Source organism: Pan paniscus, chromosome 20 (genome assembly GCF_029289425.2).
Source record: "Pan paniscus chromosome 20, NHGRI_mPanPan1-v2.0_pri, whole genome shotgun sequence".
NCBI lineage: Eukaryota > Metazoa > Chordata > Mammalia > Primates > Hominidae > Pan > Pan paniscus.
The window spans coordinates 62,715,587-62,734,294 of record NC_073269.2 but is presented as its reverse complement, the minus strand read 5'-3'; the positions used below and the strand labels follow the sequence as shown (position 1 = coordinate 62,734,294).

At 37.4% G+C, this 18,708-nt stretch overlaps 1 protein-coding gene across 5 annotated transcripts in view; it reads left to right on the top strand.

Moving 5' to 3' along the window:
• ZNF667 (zinc finger protein 667) overlaps positions 1–6,832 on the top strand; it is a 36,943-nt gene extending 30,111 nt beyond the window's left edge. For all 5 annotated transcript variants that reach the window (XM_003809868.4, XM_055104343.2, XM_055104344.2 and 2 more), the window contains one exon: positions 3,407–6,832. In XM_003809868.4, coding sequence (XP_003809916.3) covers positions 3,407–4,980 — 1,574 coding nt within the window. In that variant the 3' untranslated portion in view covers positions 4,981–6,832. The remainder of the gene's footprint in view (positions 1–3,406) is intronic.
• Positions 6,833–18,708: the final 11,876 nt, after the last annotated feature.

The window sequence follows — 18,708 nt, the reverse complement described above, 5'->3', positions numbered from 1 at the left end:
CTAGGATTAAAGGTGTGAGTCACCATGTTTGTTTGTTTTTTTTTTAAGGAGACAGGGACAGGGTCTTCTGTTACCCAGGCTGGAGTGTAGTGGTGCAGTCATGGCTCACTGCAACCTTAAACTCCTGGGCTCAAGCAGTCCTCCTGCCTCAGCCTCCCAAGTACCAGTTTGTTTCTTGAGCCCTTGTGGATAGACTGGATATCCATATTGGTTTACCCATACTGGATAGGCCATAAATCTTTCTTGTAGATTTACTAGCATTTGTTTTCTGTTTTTACTTATTCTCGTGAATTGTTTTTTCATGATCTTTCCCCTTTTATCTAGCAGTGACTTTTTTATTTTCTGCTTGTATAGTAAGCTTTCATATAGAAAATGCATTAACCATATGACATTACATTTGACTTCAAATATTTCCCCATTCTTTCCTAAGACTTTTTATTTTATTTACCTCTTATTTTTCTACTTGGTTATATGAAAGTTTTTTTCATTTTTGTGTGATTGGAAGTGTTGGCATTCACATTGTAATTTTTCTTTTTATTTCCATAGTTAGAAAGAATTTGGGGTAGATTTCATATTATTTTAGTTTGTAATGATTTTGTACTTTATATTGAACTAATTTACCTGGGATTAATTTTGGTGTCTGGTGTGGTTTAAGGATTTCCACATTGAAGATGGGGAGATGGGCTGAGGGGATATGTTAGTATTCCACACAGGAAGGAACAAAGGAAGGTACAAAGGAAAAGGAAGGGAAGCTAAGAGTTTTAGGAAAATGTGAGAGGGAGAAGCAGCTTAACTGATATGACTTAATGGGATGTGGGGTGGGAAGGACTATAGGAGGAATCTTGGGTTTCTTGTTTTGCTGATGCTGCTAGCTTCACTATAAACATTTCCATTATCTTCCTGTGTTAATTCCTTATTTTGTCTGGTTGTTTTCTGGAACTTCTACTAATAATAATTACAATGGTAGCTACTACCAGTTATTAAGCAACTGCAGGTCCACAAAGCTTTCTCTAGAACCCTTGGAGCAAGATGTGTTTCAGAATTCAGAATGGTGCAGATTTTAGAAAGGTGAACAGGTCATATACTATGTGTGGCATAACATACCCAGCAGGGGCTGGAGCAGTACCCCAAAATCAAACACATTGAGATAGCTACAAAGACTAGACTTCCTAAGAGCAATAAATGGAGGCTATGAATAGCCTCATTGCATTTCAGATGGGGTTTCACTCCAAATATCTATTCAAAAAGGAAAAGAAAAAAGGAAAGAAGACTTTGGTTCTCAGCTTTTTGAATACTGGAATGGCAGATTAGAGGTCATAGCATGTGCCAGAAATTTCGCACATTATTTCTAATTCTCATGAAAACCTTGTGAGGTACGTGATTATTATCTATATTTTCAAGATAATATGCTTATGGTAATAGAGTTAACAAGTGTGTCACAAGATTATGCAGTTAAATGAAAAACACCTCAGTTAATTCAGTAATGTCTGCCTTTAAAGCACACCTATGAAATAGAAATATAATGTGAGCCACATATGTACTGAAAAAATCTTTAGTATCCACATTCAAATAAAAATTTAAAAACAGTGATATGGTTTGGATCTGTGTCCCCACCAAATCTCATGTTGAAATTTAATCCTCAGTGTTGGAGGTGGGGTCTGGTGGGAGGTGATTGGATCATGGGGGTGGATTTCTCATGAATGGTTTAGCACCATTCCCTTGGTGATGTCTTAGCAATAGGGAGTGATTCTTACAAAATCTGATCATTGTAATATGTGGCATCTCCTCCACACTCTCTCTTTCTCCTTGTTTCACCATGTGATGTGCCTTCTCCTACTTCATCTTTCACCATGAGTAAGAGCTCACTGAGGCCTCCCCAGAAGCCAAGGAGGTGCCAGCACCATGCTTGTACAGCCTACAGAACCAGGAGCCAATTGAACCTCTTTTGTTTATAAATTACCCACTCAAGTATTTATTTATAGCAATATAAGAACTTCCTAACACAAACAGGTAAAATTAATTTTAGTAATATATGTATTTAACCTAATATATCCAACATATTATATCATATAACCAGCATTTTTACAATGAGATACTTTATACTTTTTTGTAGTAAATTTTCACAGTCTGGCATATGTTTTATACTCATAGTATACCTCAAACCAGCCACATTTCAATTCCTCAGTAGCTACAGGTGACTAATGGCTACTATATTGGATAGCATAGTTCTAAAGCCTGTGTTTATCATGCCACATTCACTCGGGTTTATAGTCAGTTTGCCATACAAGTAGTTATTTTATATCACCTTGGACTTTGACACCCTATGCCAGCCATATTGATCTATTTTACTACAAAATAGATTCCTTCTTTTAGTCTAATCTCTTACCTATTTTTCTGAGCTTTTCCTGCTTCTTGCTAAAGTCTTCACCTTTGTAAATATCTAAATACAGTCATATGCTGCATAATGATGTTTCAGTCCAGTCAACAACAGACTACATATATGGCCATGGTTCTATAAGATCATAAAACTGTTATTTGTACTGTACCTTTTCTACATTTATGTATATTTAGATGCACAAATACTTATCATAGTGTTAAAATTGCCTACAGGATTCAATACAGTAATGTCATGTACAGGTTTGTAGCCTAGGAACAGGCTATACAATATAACATAGGTGTATAGTAGGCTATACTATCTAGGTTTATGTAAATCTACTGTAAGATGTTTGCACAATAATGAAATTGCCTGACAATGCATGTCTTACAACATGTTCCCATTGTTAAGCAACCCGTGACTGTACTCAATTCTAATTTTTACTAGTTCTTTTTAAATTTGATCTTAAGAATACATTTTTTAAAATCTACAACTTTATTGAGGTAAACATCATAAAAGTCACTATATCTAGAATATAATTAAATGATTTTGGATAAATTTACAGAGTGTGTAACCATCAATATAATCCAGTATTAGAACATTTTTATCACCCCTGTAAGATTCTTCATGTCCATTTTCAGTTAATCCCCATTCCTACCTTGAGCCCCAGGCAACCACTTATCTTCTGTCTCTGTAGACTTTCCTTTTCTGGACACATTCTCTAATAAACATACATTTATCCATTGAACAACCTGTGGAGTTCAATGTGCCGTATATGGCATAAAAGTTATCCTATAAATAAAATCTTGACTTATTCATTTTCAAATTACAGACTCTTCTGAACTCTGGTTATTAAATATCTCTGTAAAGCCTTTAGTATAGTCATCAAAACCACAATAAAACACTAAAAAGTTATGTTTTGGTAATCATAATTGTTGTTATGATTAATAATGATAATTACATTTATATTGTAGAATCTTCATTTTTTCAGCATGGAAAAGGAGAAACATTTAATTCCTTTATGTCTTTCAGACTCGGGGTCTAAATGTGAGACCAAGAAGTTACCTCCAAATCAATGCAACAAATCTGGGCAAAGCATCTGCCAGAAACTAGTTTCTGCACAACAAAAAGCTCCTACACGAAAGAGTGGCTGCAACAAAAATTCAGTCCCAATAAAACCTAAGAAAGGGCATTCAGGGAAGAAACCTTTAAAATGTAATGACTGTGGTAAAACCTTTAGTCGAAGCTTCTCTCTTAAACTTCATCAGAACATTCATACGGGAGAGAAGCCTTTTGAATGCAGTAATTGTAGAAAAGCTTTCAGACAGATCTCATCCATCCTACTTCATCAGAGAATTCACAGTGGAAAGAAAAGCCATGAATGCAATAAATGTGGGGAAAGCTTCAATCAAAGAACAACCCTTATTCTACATATGAGAATTCATGATGGAAAGGAAATTCTTGACTGTGGGAAGGCCTTGAGTCAATGTCAGTCTTTCAATATACATCAGAAAATTCACGTTGTTGGGAATGTCTGCCAGTGCAGAAAGTGCGGAAAAGCCTTCAGTCAGATGTCATCCCTTTTACTTCATAAGAAAATCCACAATGGAAAGAAAACACATAATAAATGTGGGAGAGGCTTCAAAAAGAAATCAGTCTTTGTTGTACATAAAAGAATTCATGCTGGAGAGAAAATCCCTGAAAATGCGAAGGCCTTAAGTCAGAGTCTACAGCAAAGAAGTCACCATTTAGAGAATCCTTTTAAATGCAGAAAATGTGGGAAATTATTTAATAGGATTTCACCCCTGATGCTTCACCAGAGAATTCACACTTCAGAGAAACCGTACAAATGTGATAAATGTGACAAGTTCTTCAGGCGGCTTTCAACCCTTATTCTGCATCTAAGAATTCATAATGGAGAAAAACTATACAGATGCAATAAATGTGAGAAGGTCTGCAATCGGCATTCATCCCTTATTCAACATCAGAAAGTTCATACAAAGAAAAAGAAACTATTTGAGTGTAAGGAATGTGGGAAGATGTTTTCTGGAACTGCAAACCTTAAAATACATCAGAATATTCATTCTGAAGAGAAACCTTTCAAATGCAATAAATGTAGTAAAGTTTTCGGCCGCCAATCATTTCTTATTGAACATCAAAGAATTCATACTGGAGAAAAACCCTACCAGTGTGAGGAATGTGGAAAAGCCTTCAGCCACCGAATATCTCTCACACGACATAAGAGAATTCATACTGAAGATAGACCCTATGAATGTGATCAGTGTGGGAAGGCCTTCAGCCAGAGTGCACACCTCGCCCAACATGAAAGAATTCACACTGGAGAGAAGCCATATACATGCAAAACATGTGGTAAGGCCTTTAGTCAGCGCACATCTCTTATTCTACATGAAAGAAGTCATACTGGAGAGAAACCCTATGAATGTAATGAATGTGGGAAGGCATTTAGCAGTGGCTCAGACCTTATTCGACATCAGAGAAGTCATTCTTCAGAGAAACCCTATGAATGTAGTAAATGCGGGAAGGCATATAGTCGGAGTTCATCCCTGATTCGACATCAGAATACACATTCTGAAGAAAAAGCCTAAGGTTGTTTTAAATCTATAAAATCAACGAATGAGGCTATCAAACATATGGCAAATATGTATTTGTCTATAATGTAAATTTTGTGTATATGGGACCATTTGATGATATGTCCCACTTTGAAAGCCAAAGAGCAAAAGTCATTGGTGATTTTGACCTCAGGATTTGAAATTAACTGAAGGAAACTCAGAAGTTTGGTCAGTCATTGTGAATGAAGATCATTTTTCATTTGATAAGAATTACTGGCTTGGCGCAGTGGCTTACACCTGTAACCCCAGCACTTTGGGAGGCTGAGACGGGCAGATCACGAGGTCAAGAGTTTGAGACCACGGTGAAACCCTGTCTCTACTAAAAAATACAAAATTAGCTGGGCGTGGTGGTGCGCACCTGTAATCTCAGCTACTGGAGAGGCTGAGGCAGGAGAATCGCTTGAACCCAGGAGGTGGAGGTTGCATTGAGCAGAGATTGTGCCACTGCACTCCAGTCTGGGCAACAGAGCAAGACTCTGTGTCAAAAAAAAAAAAAAAATTACTGATATTTTACTTCCAGCATAGTTTTAAAGATAATTTATTGGTCACATACAACAAAATAGAATTGTGAAGTCCATTATAGGGCTCTGAGCCTGATTTAAGGTCACAGAAAAAAGAATTTGAGTCTGTTTCTCAGATCTGGAATTATCAAATATAAGGAACTTCTCGGCAAAACAGGGTGCCACTTTCAGCTGACAAACTTGTGGGTGAGAATAAAGAAAAGTGAGTCTTTAGGTAGATAAAGTTGTCACTCATAATGGTGTGTAACAGTAGAAACCTTACTGTACCATCTCCACGGATATGAGGATATATGATCTTCATGGTGTGAACGTCTAACATGGCTGAGACAAGCTATCAGTAAAAGAACCAAGATATAGTGAAGAATGAGGATTTCAGAGCCAGGAGAAATCAGTATTGTTTTATTTGGAAATAAATCATCTATATTTATATGAGTAAACATTGGTATTTTCGTGTAACAATACTGGTATGCAATAAGTGGTGTAATATGAGTTGTTATGGACTGAATGTTTATGTCCCCCCCAAAACTAATTATGTTAAAATCCTCACCATCAATGTGATGTTACTTGGAAATGAGGCATTTGGGAGGCAATTAGGATTAGATGAGGTCATGAGGGTGGAGCCCTCTTGATGGGATTAGTGCCTTTATAAGAAGAGACATCAGGCTGAGCGCGGTGGCTCACGCCTGTAATCCCAGCACTTTGGGAGGCCCAGGCGAGTGGATCATGAGGTCAGGAGATTTGAGACAATCCTGGCTAACACGGTGAAACCCCGTCTCCACTGAAAAAAAAAAATACAAAAAATTAGCCAGGCACAGTGGCATGTGCCTGTAGTCCCAGCTACTTGGGAGGCTGAGGGAGAAGAATCGCTTGAACCCAGGAGGCGGAGGTTGCAGTGAGCCAAGATCACGCCACTGTACTCCAGCCTGGGCGACAGAGCGAGACTACGTCTCAAAAAAAAAAAAAGACATCAGAAAGCCTGCTTGCTGTCTGCACCATGTGAGGATGCAGGAAGAAGCCAGCTGTCTACAGAACAGGAAGAGAACCCTACGAGAACCTAACCATGCTGGCGACCTGTTCTCAGACTTCCAGACTTCAGAACTGTGAGAAGTAAATTGTTGTTTAAGCCACCCAGTCTATGATGTTTTGTTAGGGCAGCCCCAGCTAATATATGGAGTGGAAACCCTAGATTTATCTACTGGGTTCTTTTCCTGTCAGCAGTTCAACATGTGTAGTAGCTTTCAGTCTCTGCTGTTTGTGCCAAATATATAAGAAATAAAATCAGATAACTTTTTTGTAATTGGATCATACACAGTTGGGCTCTTCTGTTTAAGTTTTCCTTCTGTAAAAGTTATTTTTGAGAATACCTAAAGTTTAAGATGACTTTGTGGAATGTGTGGAATGTATATGGGTTAGGTCATCCTAACTTTGACCACAATTGATAAAACAACAATCCAAATTGTGAGGGGTGAGCATGCATACAGGATAGTACAACTAACTTCCCATTTAAACTTGTTCTTTCGTATTTGTAAAGCAAGCATAAAAATCCACCCCTTGGAGCAAATGGGTGAGCAAACAGCACAGAGGTAACTCATGGAGAGGCAGGTCTTTTTTTCCCCCTCTTTTCTACACACACCCTCTAGCTTGTTAATTCCTCTGCCAATCTGCCATACAAATACATGTCAGTCCCAAATGAATTGTGACACACCTGAAGACTAGGGAGAAGCAAGAGAATGCCCTGCCCACAGTCACCTAATTTCCTCAGGCTTATCTCATTGCCTATTGCATTTCTTGCTCCTCTTGGGGATTTCAAGAGAGCATTAGAATGGCAATACGTGATAAAGTTAAAGTTAACTTGGAATTACTTGTGAGAATTGCATATCCTCACTGCTTTATTTCTGGCCTAGTCAAAAATCCTCATTTCATCTAGTTTTGTCTATTCTCTCCTATTCTTAAGCTCTTAAAGGCATTTGTGAAAGTGCAATAAAGGTAAAGTAACTTTGGGTTCATGTGTCCTCCCAACTGCTTGGAACTCAGTTATATCCTAATAGGCCGAATCATTTATTATTTAAATTATTTTGCATTACATGAATTTAAAAAATATATCCAAACTAAGAAGGAAATCAACTTTATGTTTTTTTAAAGTCCTGAAAACTTAACTGGCAAGAAAAATGTTTTGCTTTATTCCTAGACTGTTGTAAGAGAGCCCATTATTACAGTATTTTGCTTTTAATAGATGCCTATAGATTTCCAGCTTTCATTAGCAAATATTTTAGCTGCACATTGTTGTGCATGTAAATACCCTGGACCAATCACTGCTAAATCCTGTGGATATGTAAACTAATAAGACACTGTTCTTGCCAGCAGACACTTACAGTTTACCAGGGAATTCAGGTAATAAAATATGGAATTCTGTAAAAGGTGCATAGGTAGTACGGAGAAGAGGATGATAAACTTCATGGTGATGGAGGTATGGGGACAGGGATTGTTTTTGCAGATAGTATTAAAGGAAGAACGTGAATTTACTAGGCACACAAAAGTTGGAAAGCTAAAGAGAAAATTACAGATGGATAAAATAATGGCAAACAGTAATAAAATATTTGGGGAGTTAACAAGTTCCAGCGTTTAGTACAATGACACATAATTCAATAAGTATTTGAATGAATGAAAATATATTAGTATAGATGGGCTATCTGAAGCATAATCCAATGGGACCTAAACCTGAAGATCACCCTGACATTGAGATAGACCCTTGGGAAAACCAGTTCTGACCCTAAAGATAAGGAATCACTATTCATATCTGAAACCTATGGTGAACTTATAACCACAGCAACAACAAACCATAAACCTTCCTCAATTCCTAGCTATAATTATAAAAATCTTACCCATCCACCTCCCACACACTAAAGGCTACATAGAAAGACATGCCCTTTCCAGGAATTAAATCCATTTACCTCATATCTATTGTTCTACAGAAGATACTTGGCGTTCAGGAAAAAAAAAAATGCAAGGCATACAAAAATGCAAAAATGAACACCTTACCCCACCAAGAAACAAAATTCATCAGAACTAGACTCAGAAATACATAGCTGTTGGACTGACATGGAATTTAAAGGAACTATGAGTAGTATCTTAAGAGTTATAATGGAAAAGTGCACAACAGGCAAGATTAGAGGGGTAATTTGAGCAGAGACAAAAACTATAAGAATAAAATGGGGCTGGGCGTGGTGGCTCACGTCTGTAATCCCAGCACCTTGGGAGGCCAAGGTGGGCGGATCACGAGCTCAGGAGATCGAGACCATCCTGGCTAACACGGTGAAACCCCGTCTCTACTAAAAAATACAAAAAAAATTAGCCAGGCGTGGTGGCGGGCGCCTGTAGTCCCAGCTACTCGGGAGGCTGAGGCAGGAGAATAGCGGGAACCTGGGAGGCGGAGCTTGCAGTGAGCTGAGATCGCGCCACTGCACTCCAGCCTGGGAGACAGAGCGAGACTCAGTCTCAAAAAATAACAAAAAGAATAAAATGGAAATACTAGAAATGAAAAAACTCAATAAGCAGATGAACAATGTCTTCAACAGGCTCATCAATATACTTGACATAGTCAAGGAAAAAGTAAATGAACTTGACGTTAGGACAATAAAAGTTACTCAAACTGAAACATAAGTGGGGTAGGGTAGGACAAGAAGGAACAGAATCCAAGAGCTCTGAGAAAATATCCATTGGTCCAACACATACACATAATTGGAATCCCAGAAGATACAGAATAAATGGGACAGAAGAAATATTTGAAGACATAATGGCCAATATGTTTCCAAAATTTATGAACCCAGAAAACACAAATCTATGAAGCTCAGAGAACCTCAAGGAAGATAAATATTAAAATCACTCACACACACACAAACACACACCACCCCAGCCATATTATGTTCAAACTACTGAAAATAATATTGAAGCAAGCTAGAGAGGGGAAAAAATTACATATAGAAGAACAAAGTTAAGAAAATTACAGCAGACTTATCAGAAGTATTGCAGGCCAGAGGACAATGTAATGGCATCTTTTAAGAGCTGAAGGAAAAAATCTGTCATGAAATGCTCATGAAAATCTTTCAAACTGATAGAGAAATACTCTCAGAGAAACAAAACTGAGAAAATAATACATTAAGAGAAGACCTACTCTACAAGAAAAGTTCTTCAAACAGAAGGAATATGAAACACAGCAGACATTTGGAGATACACAAAGAAATGAAGAGATGCGGAAATGGAATACAGGAAGGTAATAACTTTAAAAACTTATCTTAAAAAGTAACTGGCTGTCTTAGAGTAAAAATGTACCATGTAAACAGCATATAAAAGTAAAATATGATAAGCATAATGGATGTCGAAGAAAATGGGAATATATAAAATACTAACATGTTAAGTTGTATATTATTTGAATGTATATTCCAATTAAAGAAGTAACAACTGAAAATGTTCAATGAGATATAAACAATAATATAAAATAGAATTATTAAAAATGGTCATTTAGATCATAGAAGGCAAAAATAGAACAAAAACTAAAGAACAGAACAATTAGGATAGAGTTAACAAGGTGGAGATTTTAATCTATATATTTAAAAATATCAAATATAAATGGTCTAAATATACCAGTTAAAAGAGATTCTATGATTGAATGAAAAAGCAGTATCCAACTATATGCTGTCTACCAGAAACATGCTTTAAATATAAAGGCATAGAAAAATGGTGGGAAAAAGATACACCATGCAAACATTAACAAAAAAGCAGAAATGACTATATTACTATCAGATGAAGTAGACTTCAGAACAAGGAATACAATCAGGGATAAAGAGTGAGATTACATAATGATAAAAGGTCTGTTTACTGGGAAAATGTATTTATTTATTGATTGATTTTTTTAAGACAGAGTTTCATCTCACTCTTGTCTCCCAGGCTGGAGTGCAATGGCGCAATCTCAGCTCACTGCAACGTCCACCACCCGGATTCAAGCAATTTTCCTGCTTCAACCTCCCAAGTAGCTGGGACTACAGGTACCTGCCACCATGCCTGGCTAATTTTTGTATTTTTAGTAGAGATGGGGTTTCACCAGGTTGGTCTTGAACTCCCGACCTCAGGTGATCCACCTGCCTCAGCCTCCCAAAGTGCTGGGATTACAGGCATGAGCCACCACGCCTGGCCGGGAAAATGTAATTCTAAATAAGTACACATTGAATTGCAAGGAAAAATGATAGAACTGAAAAGAGAGAAAGATAAACTGACAATTGTCATTGGAGACTTCATCACTCCTCTTGGTAATTAATAGAACAAGTAGACAAAAAAAAAAAAAGGATATAGAAGACCTCAACAACATAATCAACCCGCTTGACCTGGTTGACATTTGTTAATATAAAACATTCCAAACAATCCAGGCAGGGTACACATTTAAGTGTTCATGAAACATTCACCAAGACAGAGTATAAATATTGATAAATTAAAAAAATTATTTTGCAAACTATGTTCCTCGACTATACCAGAATTAAAGTTGCAATAAACACAGACATCTGAAAATATTTGGAAGGCTTAAATTACAAATTCCATTTTTTTTTGAGACAGAGTCTTGCTCTGTCGCCTAGGCTGGAGTACAGTGCCGGGATCTTGGCTCACTGAAAGCTCTGCCTCCCAGGTTCATGCCATTCTCCTGCTTCAGCCTCCTGAGTAGCTGGGACTACAGACGCCCACCACCATGCCCAGCTAATTTTTTTGTATTTTTAATAGAGACGGGGTTTCACCCTGTTAGCCAGGATGGTCTTGATCTCCTGAGCTCATGATCTGCCCACCTTGGCCTCCCAAAGTGCTGGGATTACAGGCATGAGCCACCATGCTTGGCCACAAATTCCATTTTTCTAATATAGAACTGAGTATTTCTTCAGTAAACCTTGCTAGCTTCTTTCAAGAATTTTTAAATTGTCAAATTATTTGCATAAAGTTCATAACATTCTTTTATTCATTTAATAACTATCATTTGTAGTGATACCACATCTGCCATTCCAGATACTGATAACTTGTATAATCTCTTTTTTTCTTTAATTGTCTGCAATTTTTTTGTTAATTTCATTGACCTTCTCAAAGAACCAGCTTTTGTTTTTCAGGTTTCTATTTCATTGGCTTCCATTCTGATTTTTATTATTTCCATTCTTGTGTTAACGTTGGGTTTCATTGCTCTTCTATTTCTAATTTGTTAGGTGGAAATAGGAGTCACTGATTTGAGTCATTTGTTTTGTAACATTGGCATTTAGTGCCACTGTATTTCTTTCCAAGTACTGTGGTACATCCCATGCATTTTGATGTACCTTTTTCTAAGTTTCATTCAACTCAAAATATTTATTTTCCCTTTTGATTTCTTCTTAGAAATATGGTTACTGAAAAGTGTGCTCTTTTGTTCTAAATATTTGGGTGTTTTCTAATTACTTTTCTGTTATTGATTTAAATCCATTCTGGTTAGAAAACATATTTTGCATGACTTCAGTCCTTTTCAGTTTACTGATATGTGTTTTAAGGTCTGGAATTATTGTCTGTCTGGGTGAATGTTCTGGGTTCATTTGAAAAGAATGTGTTTTACTCTTCTTGGGGTGAATAGTTCCACAAATATCAGTTAGGTCAAGTTGGTGATAATATTCAAGTCTTCAATATCCTCACTATTTTTTCTATTTATATGTTCTATTGAGAGGCATGCTGAAATCTCCAATTATAATTCTGGATTTGTTTATTTCTCCTTGTAGTTCTTTAAGTTCTTTCCCCAATTTCAGGTAGTTGTTTCACATCCATATTCTGATCTGTACTCAGATAAAAAAAAAAAAAAAAAAAAAAAAAAAGAGGAACGCACTGTAGATTACTAGATTCTTTTTTTTCCCTTTTCTGAGAGCTGTCTCCTCTCAAACTCTCTATCCTGGGAACTCTAGCCACCTTGATCTCCCTGACTCCCAGCTCCATCACCTTAATTCGTGGAGATCTGTACCACAGCCTGGAAACTACATGCAGTTTTCTGGGGAAATCATAGGACTCACCTCATTTGTTTCTAATTTCTCAGGGATCATTATTTTATTGCCTGATGTCGTTTTTTAGTATTTCAGGTGGGAGATTAAATTATTCCCTAGGACTCCATCTTTGCCAGAAGTGTAGATCTCAGATAAGCATTTAGAGAGGGCGGTAATAATGAGGAATCTAGGATTTTTAATTTTTTAAAATAATATCGCAATTAACATTCTTGTACATATGCTTTTGTAAAGATTTACCAATATTTTTAGAGAATAAATTATTGGGTCAAAACGTAGGTATATTTAACATATATTACCAACTTGTCTTTCCTATCCAAACTACTATCTAGAGTGAAGTAGGATTCTTAAGAGGAATTTTATGTACGTTTGTTCATTGCTGCCTGCATCTCCCCCCTTCCCCACACAACTATCAGGATATATCAGTGAAATTTTTTCAGATTTTCTTCTGACTTTTCCTCCCTTATGGAAACTTTCTCTCGCTCTGCTTTTCCCAGAGGGCAGAGACTACCAAAGATGCTGGCACATTGTTGTAGTGTGAACTTACAGTTTCTGTATTATATTTTCAAGTATGTGATATGAGGTAGTGCAATTTTCTCATTCCATGATGCTAGCACATTCTTTTCATTTTGTTCAGTTTTAATGAAGGGGTGTTCTGTAATTTTGAGCCTACCATTATCGATAAGATCTGCGAATGGCTGGAGTTTTCAATTTTTGAATGAAGTGAGCTTTTCCTGATCTACTTATTTATCAAAGGACAGTGCTTTACACTAGCAGATAATTGGTTTTACCCCAGTGAATCTGAAACCTTAATGTGTACAGATCATCTGGAGATCTTGTAAAACTGCAGATTCTGAATGATTAAGTCTGGGTTAAGGCCCAAGATTCTGGAATTTTAACAAACTCTCAGGTGATGCTGATGCTGTTATTCCATGGCGCAGACTTTGAGTAGCAAGGATTAGTCTTTACTTTGCATTCTTGCACATCACTGGCAGTATTTTATTCCCTCTATTACATGATAAACCTTTTTTTTTTTTTGAGACGGAGTCTTGCTCTGTCGCCCAGGCTGGAGTACATTGGCGCGATCTCGGCTCACTGCAAGCTCCGCCTCCCAGGTTCCCGCTATTCTCCTGCCTCAGCCTCCTGAGTAGCTGGGACTACAGGCGCCCACCACCATGCCCAGCCAATTTTTTTTGTATTTTTAGTAGAGATGGGGTTTCACCATGTTAGCCAGGATGGTCTCGATCTCCTGACCTCGTGATCCACCCGCCTCGGCCTCCCAAAGTGCTGGGATTACATGATAAACCATATTTTAAAACCCATGAATTTCCTCCTTAAGCCCTCCTGTCACTCACACGACACTCTGAAACTATAATAGAGTTTACGAGTGCTTCCAAAGCCAGAATGTTTGAAGTGATGTTGTGGCTGCAATCAAGGTGCCCTTTCTTTTGCCCTTCCAGATATGCTGCTGCTTTAGGAAAATTCTGTGCTCCTCAGTGCAGCAGTAGTTTCTTTTCCCAGGATTCTCACCACATTTAGCAGCACCTCTTTGTGGATTTTGAAGCTCAGAATTGTAGATGTTTCTTCACTTCATTAAAGACGAAGCCTCTACATGCATTTCTTACTCTTGTTGCTTTAACTTGGTTTCAGAAAGGAGAAACAAACAGAAACTACTTAATTCCATCTTGTTAAATGCAGAAGTTAGTAAATATTTTTAAAGGCTTCTCACACATATATTCAAACTTGTTTCCTTGTGGGAATACACCAGTCTACCACTCTGCTGTAGAGAATAGGATAAGGGAGTAGGAAAATGAAGTTCCTTACCTGAAGGCCACAGTCTCTATAGATCAGATCTGCTTTCCTTTATACATGTAAACCGTCTCATTTTCTGTGAGTTGTATCTCTGACACTTTCTGCGAGGGAGACCTTCTGTGGAGTGTATTAAAAGGAACCCCCTTGAACTGTCTCACTTTCTGTGGGTTGTATCTCTTACACTTGCTGTGAGGGAGGCCTTCTGTGGAGTGTCTTAAAAGGAACTCCCCTGAAGTCCCCTGGCATGCTGGGTCCAGGTGACGCTAAACCAATTCTTGTCACCACAGCCCCAGCCTCTTTCTGCTGGGGTTACTTTATCATGCAACCTTCTCTGGATTACTGGCAAGACAGCTTAATTACAAGCCACTGTGTGCTATGTCCATTTGACCCATAGACATGTAACTTACCTGTGCTACAGAGTCTGAGGCAGCACCCCTGAATTGAACAAATTAATATTTCTGAAGAAAAAGATATGAATGTTTATACTAACTGGGATCAATGTCAATAAATACCCTCATGTCAATTCAGGTCAGGTTTTGCCATTATGAGAACTGATTCTCAACCTCCCTTCAACCAGCCCCAATTCTATGTGGTTTTTTTTGTGAATTGGTCAGTTCAGTGATTCAGTCTCTCTGGAAGAGGCATGTACACTTGACACAGGCTGGCTAGAGTACCCCACATACCATGGACCCAATGACTGGTTCAGAGTGGGCACACAGCCAAAACTGAAACAAATCATATTTTCCTCCCAGGGATTGACATGGAGGCAGAGAGACAGAGATATTGCCCTACTTTTGAGATTAAATATTCTATGGACATTTTAAGTCTAATATCCTCAGATGCCATTTCTTTCCCACCAAGTGACAGAACCTGGAGAGAAGGAAACTACTGAAAGCAGAGCTGAGTTACAAACCTCTGATAAGTCTGAGCACTTAAATCCAGCCTAACACTATGCCATACATGTTCAATGCTTTTTAGTTACAAGAATCAATAACCTGTTTCCTAAACTAATTTTGTTTGGTTTCTATCAATCCTGACTACTGTTGCTGTTTCTGGATTTATTTTTATACGCTCTTTATAAGTCTTTTATGAAAGAAAAGGATGTAACTCATCCCATGTGAGTTTATCACATTTGTTGCATTTTTAACTTGAAATATAGCTAACCTGTATTTTCTTAGTCTGTCAACTTTAGGCAGATCTCCTGAATCTCCTTTGCACAATGAGATTATTGCCACTTATCCTTGCTTCAATCTTTCATTTTCCAATCTACCTTCCACCATCCAATCAATCAGCTATATTCTGCCTTTCACATTACTAGATATTTATGTTATAGATAATACTTCAGTGATTTCTATATTCTAAATGTATAAAATAGCATTGCATTACTACCAACATTTGTTATTCTCTGAAGAGCCAGAGCCAAGTAATATGTAAAGATTACATTCCTCCTCTACACATCCAATGTTATGATCTTAGTACTCACTCAAAGGGAACTATCGTCATATCAAATGGATTTTCCTTTTTCAGTTTTCTAAAATCATGCAACATTTCATGGGGAGTTGCTTAACGTTAAGACTATGATATCTAGTTTGGTTTTTTCTTTGTCTTTCCCAGAGCCAGTAATTATCTTTCTTTCCTTCTCGTATGAACAAAATTTTATCTCCATCATATTGCTAAGATCCTCCAACTTCATATGAATTCTGTTTAATGGAACTCATTCCATCCTTCAAAAAGTTTTTCTTCACTGACTCCCTGGATTCTTAGTCTACCAATAATTTGGTTGGATTGTTTTCTACACTTATTGCCAAGTGGGTATCCTTGTAATCCTCAACTCCAGTTTCTTGGGTTACAGCCAGGGTTCACTTCAGCCTATCCTGCTGTCTTCTTCCTTTTTCATCTACATTTTGCTTGAGTGAATCCTTTAATATCCTGGATAATGAAAATAAATTCCATGACTGAAAACATCAATATTTGGCCTCATGCTTTAAATATTGTTGGCCAGGTATAGACTTCTAGGTCCAAAGTAATTTTATCTCATAAGTTGGAAAGTGCTATTCTGTATTCTATCCAATATTTCTGATAGGAGGAAGGGCTAAAATCATCTTGACTGTTGTTCTTTTTTAGGTGACCTAATCATTTTTGAAAGCTTTTAGAATGTTTTCTTCTTTAATATTCTGAAATTTCACAAGCATATTTCTGGATTTTCCTGTTGTGGTTTTCCTAGTTCATCCTATACAACATTCAGTGAGCTAACCCAAGCTGAACATGCTTGCCTTGTTTCAGTTTAGAAAGATTCTCAATCATTCATTTGATACATTCTTATATTTTCTGTGAAATTTTTCCCAAAACATTGATATTGGACCTTGTAAATTTCCATGTCCCTTTTTCTCATTTTTCTTTTTAATTTATGCATCTAAGGTTTCTTTTCTTTCTAACCTTTATTAAATTTATTACAGCGTATTTTTTTATTTCTTAGTTCTTATCTAATTGTTCCCTTTATTTTGTAGTTTCAAATTGCAGGCTAAAATCCATTTTTCATTTTCTTCTGTTATTACATGACTTTCCCCACTCAGGATTCAATTATATCTCTTGATCTTTATTATGCTGGTGGTTTTCTTCAAGTGATGATACTTAGCTATCAGTTTCCATTTAAGTATTACATGGTTTGATTACCATAGGTAAATGCCAGGGGGTCCTTTGTATATTTCCACTGTAGGTCTGTTTGCCTAAATTGGAAGGGTTACCAGGGTATCTGTATGCCTGGGAAGGGCTGGCAAGTCAAAGAGAGATTCTCCAAATTCCAAAAAAAAGGTTTTAACTTAGACTGCCAACTTTTCATTCTAGGTGTCCAGTTCGTTGTAAAGTCAATTTTTTCATGTTAAAGTTTTTTTTTTAAATTATTACATTGATGTTTAAAACTTCAAACAGTACAAATAACACTAAATCTTCCTTTGACCAGAACATCCAATACCAGTCCCTTCCTAGAGGAAACATTTATCAGTTGGGTGTCTGTTCAGAACTTTCACTAAGCATTTGCATACTTCTATAAATGCATTAGAAATAAAATATATTTTTAAATATACAATAGTGTATGCGAAATTTTTACATTTTCAACCAGTAAGTCCTTTAGTCAAATTCGTATCAATATTATCAGCCCATTCTTTTAAACTCCAGCATAGAACTCCTAGTCATTACTTTATTGATAGAAATTTAGGTTGTTTTCAGTGTTTCATATACTAACTGTACCCTACAAAGTGCCTATAGTGAGCATTTTAAAAACTTCACTGCCTCTAAAGTAGCTGTGATGAGAAATCCTGTCTCCACACCACGACCAATATCTGGTATTATACTGTCTCAATTTGAGTCTCTCCACCTGTGATTCCAGCACTTTGGGAGGCTGAGGGAAGAGGACCACTTGAGCCCAGGAGTTTGAGACCAGCCTCAGCAACAAAGTGAGACCTCATCTCTACAAAATAAATAAATAATAAATGAGCAAATTTGCATCACTTAATACTAATGAGGTTAAGCAGAGACTTAGATTTATTAGACATCTGTATGTCTTCCATAATTTGGCCATTCTCATCTTTGCACATTTATATACTTGCTTAGTTGTCCTTTACTTATTGACTTATATGTGTTCTTACATGTGTCCGTTATATTATGTGTTTCTTCCTTCCTGTTGCTTATCTTTTAACTTTCTTTAAAAGCACACTAATTTTTGTTGTTGTTGAGACAGAGTTTCACTCTTGTTACCCAAGTCGGAGTGCAATGTCGCGATCTCAGCTCACTGCATTCTCTGCTTCCTGGGATCAAGCCAATCACCTGCCTCAGCCTCCCAAGTGGCTGGGTTTACAGGCATGCCCCACCACACCCAGCTAATTTTGTATTTTTAGTAGAGACAGGGTTTCACCATGTTGATCAGGCTGGTCTCTAACTCCTGAGGTCAGGTGATCCACCCGCCTCGGCCTCCCAACGTGCTAGGATTACAGGCGTGAGCCACCATGCCTGACCAAAAGCACACTAATTTTTTTTTTTTTTTTTTGAGACAGAGTCTCACTCTATCGCCCAGGCTGGAGTGCAGTGGCATGATATTGGCTCACTGCAACCTCTGCCACATGGTTCAAGTGATTCTCCTGCCTCAGCCTCTCAAGTAGCTGGGATCACAGATGCCTGCCACCACACCCAGCTAATTTTTTGTATTTTTAGTAGAGATGGGGTTTCACCATCTTGGCCAGGCTGGTTTTGAACTCATGACCTCATGATCCACCCACCTCAGTCTCCCAAAGTGCTGGGATTACAGGTGTGAGCCACCACACCCAGCCAAAGCA